The 10,332-nt window shown below is 42.0% G+C and overlaps 1 protein-coding gene across 1 annotated transcript; it reads right to left on the reverse strand.

Annotated features, from left to right (window-relative positions):
- Positions 1 to 1,918: 1,918 nt before the first annotated feature.
- On the reverse strand, positions 1,919 to 3,755 carry LOC147629473 (signal peptidase complex subunit 1-like). Its single transcript, XM_086812731.1, has 3 exons — positions 3,520 to 3,755; positions 2,980 to 3,407; positions 1,919 to 2,341 (listed from the first exon to the last, which is right to left on the reverse strand). The coding sequence occupies exons 2-3, from the start codon at positions 3,276 to 3,278 to the stop codon at positions 2,254 to 2,256; spliced, it is 387 nt and encodes a 128-aa protein (XP_086668857.1). The 5' UTR covers positions 3,279 to 3,407; positions 3,520 to 3,755; the 3' UTR covers positions 1,919 to 2,253.
- Positions 3,756 to 10,332: the final 6,577 nt, after the last annotated feature.

The raw sequence follows: 10,332 nt of genomic DNA on the forward strand, positions 1-10,332 counted from the left end.
TTGGTTTATAGTTGTTGCATAACATTTCTTGGACAGACATGATGCATGCACAATCAAAGAGTAGTAATTCAATAAGCTCCAAAAAATGCTGTTTGGCCTATCCCTGACAAGATTATTGTATCATCCATATAACATAAGGTGGTATATCATCCGAGGACCAATTTGACTCTTCCCCTGGACTACGCTTAAGAAGAAGTGAATGGAATCTGACAAAAATTGATTGCACTCTATATTGAAACATGGCAAGCTTGGAATCAACGGAATTCTTATTTGAGTAGTACATTTCTTTCGTGGTAGATCTTGAATCTTATGATCCATTAGGATTTTCCACTAGAGGACTTGTTCATTCCCACGTCTGAAAAGAGAGTTAACAGCTATCATATTGTGGTAGCCTGGGACTTCAAGAGTAGGGCAAGAGTAGGGCTTCGCTTTGATCAAAGAGCACAAGTACCACCCCTCAGTAAGATGAAATTTTAATGAGCTCTATCATTTCATACACTAGGCCATGGGAGCCCGAGGGGGTTCACATCTCTTAGCAATACCTTGCCACTAGTTCGTACATGCTGCAGATCTATGCTTTTGCACTCCATGAACAGGTTTGCAGCGGCCTTACCATGCACTACAAAACAGTACGTAGGGCTTAAGCTGAGGCATGGAGTGCTGATGAATAAAGGCTAATGATGGAGCTGAAGTGTGTAAGGCCTGAGCTGGTTGCACCGATAGTATAGGCAGGGGCTGCTGTAACATGGAGCTTGAGCAGAAATCTGTAACTAGTGCAACAGTAGAGACCCAGTCTGATTCAACTACTGAAACCCAAAGTACTGAAACACAACATCTCCACAACTTATACAAATATGTAACTAAAATCGGCCATAGTAGCTAAATGGCACACATGATCATTAACGTTACCCCAAAGAGACAGTTGGGCATATAACACAGCAATGCACGGATGAGAGGCACCAAGGTGAGAGCAAAGTCTAATCAGCAAATATGAGCTTAGAAGCAATCACTATACATAGCATGCTAATCAACTCCACACTTGGTTATCTATAGCAAGGCAATGTATAGGCATGAGCTGCTGTCAAGTGGAGCTTGGAGCAGAAATCTGTATGGCACTTGCACAGCACTAGGGGCAACAGACTAATTCAACTACCAAAACCCAAAGTACTGAAACACAGAACATCTTCACAACTCATACAAATATGTAACTAAAATCTGTGCCATTAACCTCTCATCCCAAAGAGAGAGTTAGAGGCATATGACACAGCAATCCACAGATGACAGTGACCAAGGAGAGACCCCTGTCTAATCAGCAAAAATGTGCTAAAGCCACACCATACATAACATGCTAGTCAACTCTATACTTGGTTTACCTGTAGTAAGGTGTGCATAGCTCACATCCAATATCAGCAAAAAAGTGCTAAAGCCACGCCAAGGAATCACCATACATAACATGATAGTCAATTCTAAACTTGATTATTCGTTAGTGAGGTGAACACAGCTCCTGGGCACGAGAGATTCGAGCAAAAATTTCACCATGTCATTCTACAATAAATCTTGGTTGCGATATAAATAATTCACATGCGCGAATATAGCTTGAGCTAAAATATGAACCAGACCAGAAGGCACATAATAATGTACAAAACAATAGCATATCATACTTGAAGTATAAACAACCTGGCTACCAAAGAAAGAAACCTAAGAGTACAGTGAGAGGTATGCACCCACACATTAACAGAAAGGCATAGTGCATGCACCTCTGCACAAATGCAAATGTATTAGAATGACTACATCAAGAAGACAATACACCAACACACCCACTTCAGTGCACAGCTCAAAAGCTGAAGTTAGAAGACAGGCATGATGTAGCCATTGCTTGGTAAGATCATAACGGTATAACAAGCTGAACATCAGTACAAATTGTAAACGGAGCTTGGTTGACTCAAATCCAACACATAAAATGCAATTTGGTAAGAATGGTTGCATCAGCATTTGCTGTTCAATAGATTACCACAACAAAGTAAGAATTCCCAACTCTTCTAAAGAGTTCCCTCTACACTATCACTACAAGTTGCTGATAACTCTTCTAAAGAGTTCCCTCCACACTATCACTACAAGTTGCTGATAACATGACTGGGTTAGTTACCATACTGCAGCAAGTCCTAGACATTAACTTGACATTAATGCGCAAACATAAAATAGAATGAAGACCCAAAATTTGGATTGACAAGGTAAAAATAGAGGGAAGTTTACTCAAGATGTAATGAACTTCCACGAGTAGTATACAAAGCACGCTGTGCTTGCCAAGAAAAAGAGAATCCCAAAAGGATGTATGTCTTCCCTGCATGACATAGAAATCAAAAAACAGTCAGCACCAAAAATCAATACAAGCATCAACAACAACACTTCCATACATGACAAATAGCCACAGGCAACCTATGCATAAGGTGTAACATCAAGAACATGACAAAAAAATGTTGCTCAATGGCACAAACCTAAGAGGTCCACTACAAGTACGATGACACACACAAAATTGTGAGAAAAGTAAAGGCCAAAACTAAGGAATCTGAACATGTTTAGTAACACATATTTGATTTAAGCCCAAAGCCAAGCAGTCTAGAAAGGCATGTTTAACAATGCATACTTGTTCATCATACCAACTAGGCTAAACCCATGCCAAACCCAAGGAGTCCACACACACTAAAGGCAGAAAGAACACGTGTGTTTAATGGCACATGCATGCTCGTGGCACCAAAACAGAGTGATAAAACGTACAGAGAAAAGCACATGCAGTGAGCTAGCCAGAATCTGTAATGGACTTCATCCATGAGATTTGAAAATATGAAATCTTACAACTGAAGAATCCCTAAGCTCATAGGAAACCCTCTGCACATATCAAAACCGTATGCACATAATTATATGGCGAAAACGTAAACACAGATCAGATCCTGAGTATAAGATAAAACGGCAAGAGCTTACCGTTTGGCATACTTAGCAGTCTTCTTGAGTATGGGGAACCTGGCTTTCTGCAACTTTCTGCTCTCCTCATCGGAGGACATGGGCTCGATCCATTCGGTGAAATGGCGTTTGGTGAAAAAGTCCCAATCTGGGACGACCACCAGCATGGTCAGGAAGACCCCAATGGCATAAACAATGACCATGCGCTTGAAAGACCATGTGCAGTAACCCGTGCACAGTGCTACTACGGCGCTGGCGATAATGGCATACTGCAGAAATGCATCGTAGAACTTCTGATTCGATGCTTCCATGACGAGCATCGAAAGGCCACGCCGCTATTGTTTTCCTCCTTCCGAAAGCCTCCTCTTGGATGTAAGTATGGCGATGGCAGGACAACACGTTCAAGGAAATACTGAAGGACAGTCAAAAACCCTAACCTTCACCGATATCTGCAGCAGAGCAGGGTTAGGGTTTTGTTTTTTCCTGTGCTAGAACAGGGCTAAGATAGTAGGTGTGGAGGTATCTGTGTAACGTGCTGCACAGAAAGCGGCAAGCCCTAACCTTAGGGGTGCCTTCGGAGCAGACAAACGTTAATCTGGGCTGCGCGAACCCTAACCGAACCGCGCAACTAAGCTCTCTTGATGACAGCTATCATGGTAAGGCGAAGAAGACTTCCCGCTCGCGAGTGAGAAGAATCAGCGCTCGGCAACGAAAGCCTAAATGCAGAGCAGCAGCAGCACCTGTATACTAGTCCCCAGGATCGGGAGAGAGCCGCTGGTGAACTAAAGTAAGAAGAGGAAAAGAAAGCGAGAGGTCAGGAATCCTAATCCTCCTACTTGCGGTGTTAAAAGGGGGGCAGCTACCCTTCCAGCTCGCCAAGCCCGTGCCCCTCTCACTCTTGTTTGCAGCATTACTGGTAGGTCTGGTAGGTAAGCCCCCCGCTCCCGAGCATCCTTATTCCTCACCTCGCAAAACCCCCCACATTCATTTCCCCCATCCCCATGGCTCGTGGGCCTCATCATATGATTCATGAATCATCTCATGTGGTTTCACATCCATCCTTGCACCATAGGTAGTCTCCCGAAGTCTATTGTTCACCCTCATACGACACCGAGGGTGACAAACAAAAGTGCCATCAAAACAAGCAACAAAGTGTGGTTTCTGCCTCTACCAAAACGAAGTAGTTCTGCACATGGCATCTCCTATTTTTCAGTTGAGGAATGGCACTCAAGTGGAGAGAGAGAGAGTTGAATTATTAAAAGTTATAGCCAAGTAAGCATAAACTGGGTATGATATTAAATCAAGTGGAGAGAGAGAGAGAGAGAGAGAGAGAGAGAGAGAGATGAGTGTTTCAAAGTAATAGCCAAGTTAGTACGGACAGAATACAAGTCATATTGCACTCACGCGCACACACACACACACACACACACACACACACAAAGAGAAGCGTGGACCGAATATGATATAAATCACAGCAGTCAAGTGAGAGAGAGAGAGAGAGAGAGAGAGAGAGAGAGAGAGAGTAGGGCCTTGGGCTTTTTGAACTCATCAAGGTCCAAGTGGGTTTAAGGGGGCTCCAACACTTGAGGGTTACTCCCACACAAAGGACCCAATTTGAAAATTTTGTTAACTATGTGTGGGTTTCCAAATCAAAGCATTAAAAAGAATAATGGATGGTATGCCATCCGTGCACAAATAGGTTGAAACCCACCTCCCAAAAAAAACACAAAGTAGGGTGTACCATGTTTAATAGAGAAGACATTACACCCACCACATTGAAGTTTCATTCAAAATAAAAGTAAAGAAAGCATGATGCCTTTCACTACCTCCCACATCAAATGCATGCACCACATGCACATGCACATGCACACATGCATACACAATTATAATATTGATATATGTGTGAATATGTTTATGTTACTCATAAATGTACACACACAATTATAATATTTGTATACTTGTGAATCAATCTATGTGGACAAGCAAAGCAAGACCATCGATAGCTAAGGTTGCATGTGTCTATGGATTTTTGTTGCTATGTTGTTGCACTAATAAGTTCAGGCCTCTTGCTTTACTAATGAGATGATTATGACTTCCATGTACTATAACTTCTCCACTTTGCAAAACTGCTATCGAGTCTGCTCCATGAAGTGTTAAAGGGCCATGAGCCACAACCACGGTTTACCAACCTCACCAATGTGTCAAGAGCACCTGCACTATCTTTGTAGACTTAGCAACTAAGGCACTTGTAGCTTCATTACGCAATAAAATGGTTTAGATCATCGAATGTCGGTGTTGAGCACTGCAAAGCCCAAAAGAAAATGGTGTAGAGTGCCTCATTATCCATGAACATGCACACATCGGCATATTTCACTAGCTTGTGCATAGAGAGTGCGGCATTATATGGCGCCACAATAGTGTCAGAAATGATTGGGTATGGAAACCATAGAATGCCCATAACACCAATCGAGATAGGTTACCCGACCAAAAAATGTATGGCCCTCAGCTGATGTATAACTATTAAGAGTATGCTCGGCTCTAGTGGTGGGTAGGGAGGGCAGACCGGGCGAAGCAAGGGAGGAGATGTTGACGTGGGGGTGTGGGTGTGGAGGTAAGGGAGGCAAAGATGGTGTAGGCTAAGGGGCCAGAGACATGGCTGGAAGGAATAGCACCAGAGTTGAGCTATGGAGGAGCTGGGTGCGCATGTGTGCTAGAGGTAGTGCACGTGCAAATGTGTATGCAAGCACGGATGGAAGTGTTGTAAATGTCTGAATGTGCACATGTGGAGATGCAAGTGTTACAAATGTGTGCACGTGTCGATGCAGTAGGTACACATGCATGTTTTTGGGGTTTTTGGTGTTTTTTAATAATTCTTAGCCACCATTTGGCCCGACGCCCAATCATGAGTGAAGATCTCCTCGGCAAGCATCCCACGCAATAGAGTTTTACCCAAACCCCAAGCCCATTGGATCCCCATCAAACTGCTAGAAACCCAAGGCTTCTACAAAGGGAGCCTGCCGTCCATCTGGGTCCCAAAAACCCCGCAGTCCGCATGACCTTGTAAGCCAAAAAGATCTAAGCAAGGACCTACGAAGGAAACCCCCACATAGGGGTGCCAATATCAAAGACCCAAAGCATTATCTTTGATGCCAACTCCAAAGCTTAGGCAAGAATAGAGAGCAGTGGCTTTTCCACCTTGACTCATGTGTTAACACCACCTTCAAAGAAGAGTCGGAAAAGCACGTGGACTTTAAGTAGCAAGAGACAACACCTAGCCCATGTGCAGTGGCCCTACCTATCCTTGTTCCTATCGAAGAAGAGTTTTCCATGGTGCTGAACCCTAAAGAGAATTGTGCATATACTTCAGTGACACCGACAAGTAACCTCAGGGCTTAAAAAGCTTGCCACAACCCTACAACACCTATGTGCAACTCGCAAGTTGGAATAGGAAAGAAACAGCTCAATCAAGCATGCAAGTAAAGCTGCCCATGATGGCATCCAAGCTTTTGTTGTGTGGATGGGCAAATGATTCTCTGCTCACTTGTTGATGATGAGTGCACACATAGTGAGCCTCAAACCTTGGCTCATGTGTATATATATAATGTAGCCCACCCCATGTAAGTGTACAGTTACTACCTTCACCGGGTCCTTGAATGGGTGTCGTACTTTCCTTAGCTAGCCTCCTAGGTACTCTTAGGTAACCATTCTTTCTTGGTGACCTCCGTGAAGGGTTGCTGAGGTTGAGGTTTAGGAGGTGGTTCTCGTCTTCACCAGCAAGGTTTAAGATCTCCAGAAGGGGGTGGCCGACGCGATGAGGCAAGAGTGTTATGTAGTGTTAGAGATTACCTAAGGTGGTAGCTCGTAAGTGGAGGATGAGGCTTGGGATGGTTACAAGTTTGGGGTGCCCTCATCAACCAAGGGCTCTGAAGGGGAGCTTGAGTGTTATGGTCCTTTTTCACCAGCTGTGACAATGCAATCCATGGCCATGATCCATCCTCTCTTGACGAGGATGATGCTCTTTTTCAACGTATTGTGGGGTTCACATAAAACTTGCACAATGTAGGCTTAGATCCAATAAGAAGCTCTGCAAAACATGGATTGGGAATCGTTTACTATGGTGATGATTGCAAAGCGGATGGTGTGAGGGGTGGGTGGCCTAACGAGGTCCACGTCTCCCAAGATAAAACATTGTGGCTAACCTGAGTGTTAACCAAGGCAAGCCACACTGGTAGGTGGTCTTTCAAAACTCTAGCTCGAAGTGAGATGGTTCCTCTACTAGTTCTGTCTCGAATGCGTCAAGCATGACCAAGGATTTTGTCATCATCTAATCGTGAAAACCTTATCCCAAAGCTTTTATGGAAGAGTGTCCATGGTTATAAGAACGTGAATCTAGTCCTCAGAGTCGGCATGCTCCGGGAGGGACTCGTATTCTTAGTCCTCATCTTCATTGTCCAACATCTTGTTACAAAGATATTAATCAGTGTGGTGTGAGCTTCTACTTTGCATGCTCTACAGGTGTCGATGACTTTTCACCGTACACAACTTCAAAAGGAGCGTTTCCATAGTAGTACTTGAGTGTGATGAATGATTAATTTGGATGTTGTAGTTCCCAAGGATGAGCTACATAATAATGCACACTATTAGCATGATGCCTTGAATAATGATATGGTTCCTCATGATAAGAGTTTTCTATGTAATAAGGTGGATACATGTGATAATGCTTTTGGAAAGTGACTATTAGAAAGTGGGTTGACCATGGATGATGGTTCCATATGGGTTGATGCCATTGCCCATGATGTTGTTGCTTTAGTTATTTATGATGGTTCACAATCATGTCTTGATGATCTTTAAAGATGCCTGCATAACTATTCTCAAGTTGAAGATCTCACCTTATGATACTTTGGATTTGAATGAGCACATGACTCATGATTCCAAATATAGAGATATGCATGCTTTCAGTAGTTTAGATGTAGCAATACGAGCAGTGCCAGATGATGCACTGGACTTTGATGATCTAGAGGAGGTCACCTTAAACCTTGGACACCAACTTAATGTATCTACTTTATACCAATGATTATGTGTTGGCTATGTTAAAAAAATGTTTTTTTCTCAAAAGACTAATCTAATGTCTAGTAGGTTTACAAGACGTGGACTCGAAATATTGGCTTCCCTATCCATTGTATCCCATAGTGCTTTTGCACCTCATGATGACACCCATAACTCAATAAGAACCTATCTTGTAACTCGTGGTGCATAAGGCATGAGAATCCTTTTGAAATATTTGGGAAAAGTTGGTTTTCCTAAAGGATCATATGGTATTACACACCTTATAGCTCTATACAAAAGATATGGCTTTTGATGAATCTTACCTTGTGTGATGAAGTCATATTCCCAAGCTTCCAGGTTATCAAAGATGTCATCTTTAGGATGATATGCTTTGCATTTGTGACATACGAGTGACTGTAGGCTCTAGGTCTATAAGTGGGATTTCATATGTAATAAGAGGGGGTGCAAGTGCTTCTTACCCTCTGACATATCATCTAACCAATCATCCACATTAATCTAACCAATCATCTACATTAATGTAACCTGCATCCCCTCTAGTAGTCAAAATATTTGAAAATCCTCAGCATCCTTATCTATCTACTTCTTGTAAAACACTAAGTGCCAAGTTTGTGGTGAGAAAATTCGTGTGTTAAACATCAGTTGTTGTACCTCTGTCATATCCCATTCTTCAAGCCACACATGTAGCTATCTAATAAAAAAGGTCCTCTAGAGTAAGTTTCCTCTTCCACTATTACCTGTGGTGGTGGGTAGTTGACATGTTCCTTTATGCACTGACCATTAGAACTAGGACTTTGAGCTAGATGAAGTAGGTGACCAGTGATAATGGAGTGAAGCTTTAGGATTCCCAATAGCATGTACATATGCGAATGAGATGAATCTAGATAGTTGTGCATTGATTGGGCTTCCTATAGGCTTGAGGTTATCATCCATGCAACAATGTGTTGCAACATTTACTGAGAGCACATCACACCATCCTTTTTCACTTGGAATACTAAGCTCAAGGAATTCTTCATCTTCTTTAAAGATCTCTAATTTTATGAGAACTAGTGCCCATGCTCTAAAGTTGAGAACAATAGGATAAAGTGCCATGTATGAAACCAAGAGTATGTCATCATGCAACACGAGGGTAGGATGTGAATACCAAGTAAGAACGTTTGCCGATTGCTCAAACTGATGTGATGTGATTGTGTTAATGGTATCCAAGTTAAATATGAGATTGGTAAGGTATTGAGAGTAGGTTTCATTTACCCTATTGACAAAGCTGATTGGGTGTCTCCAATTATCATTGTCGCTAAAAAAAAAAGGGAAGTTAAGGGTATGTATGGATTATAGAAAGTTGAGGGTATGTGTGAATTATAGGAAGTTAAATGGAGCCACAATTATATATCTCTTTTCATTACCCTTCATTCTCTTCTAGATATTTAACATTCATGACTTCACCAACTCTCCACTTCGTGAGCCGACTCTTGATCAAAAACTTTCTTTAAATCTAATACAAAAATGTAATATTGTATAAATATAATGTTGCAAAAAATGTACAGATGTGCAACCCTCATTGAGTTAAGCTTACACACTAGCCCTTCCACTAATCTGTTATAAAAAACACATGCCAAACATTATATCCAATGACTATCTACCCAACACGGTTCGACCTGTACCTTATAGTAAGTCACTAACTATGCAACAAATAATAAAAAAAACCATGATAAATGAAACACATCACAAAAATACCATTTCAATAATTTCCATTTTCATAACAATCACTGCTACCCAAAAACTAGTAATAATGAATTCCATTAGCACAACTGCTTCTGTTAACCCAATTCTAGGGTTAACAAGAGCTACCGCCATTATCTTACATCAAGGAGTCATGGTGGATACACTAAAGGGTCATACATTCAAGATGTGACGCAATAGTGTCCAAAGCTACAACTTGGACGGGCGCCCGTAATGGTGTGACAGAGTATTATGGTAATTCCTGCTTCAAGAGCGTGTGGTAGCAAGTTACAATGAAGTCCTAAGTGATGTACTTCAAGGTTATATTATGAGAGTAGTCATTGTAATAGCATTAGGCCTCTTATGAGCCTAAAAGTGCCCGATCGGCCACAGTTTAAGTGAGTATGAACACTTATGGCCATGTATGTAAGTGAATATCTCTCATAATACAATATACTCTCCCATTGTGCAATTGAGTCTTGCTCTTGCTAATCTCTCTCCCTAATGCATGCTAGTGAGTGTGTGAGAGTGAAGTGAGGTAAGAGGAGGGACGAGTACTCGTAGTGTAACGTGGCGGTGTGATAACGCTCA

This window comes from Cibotium barometz, chromosome 18 (assembly GCF_041138505.1).
Source record: "Cibotium barometz isolate CiBa-2024 chromosome 18, ASM4113850v1, whole genome shotgun sequence".
Lineage (NCBI taxonomy): Eukaryota > Viridiplantae > Streptophyta > Polypodiopsida > Cyatheales > Cibotiaceae > Cibotium > Cibotium barometz.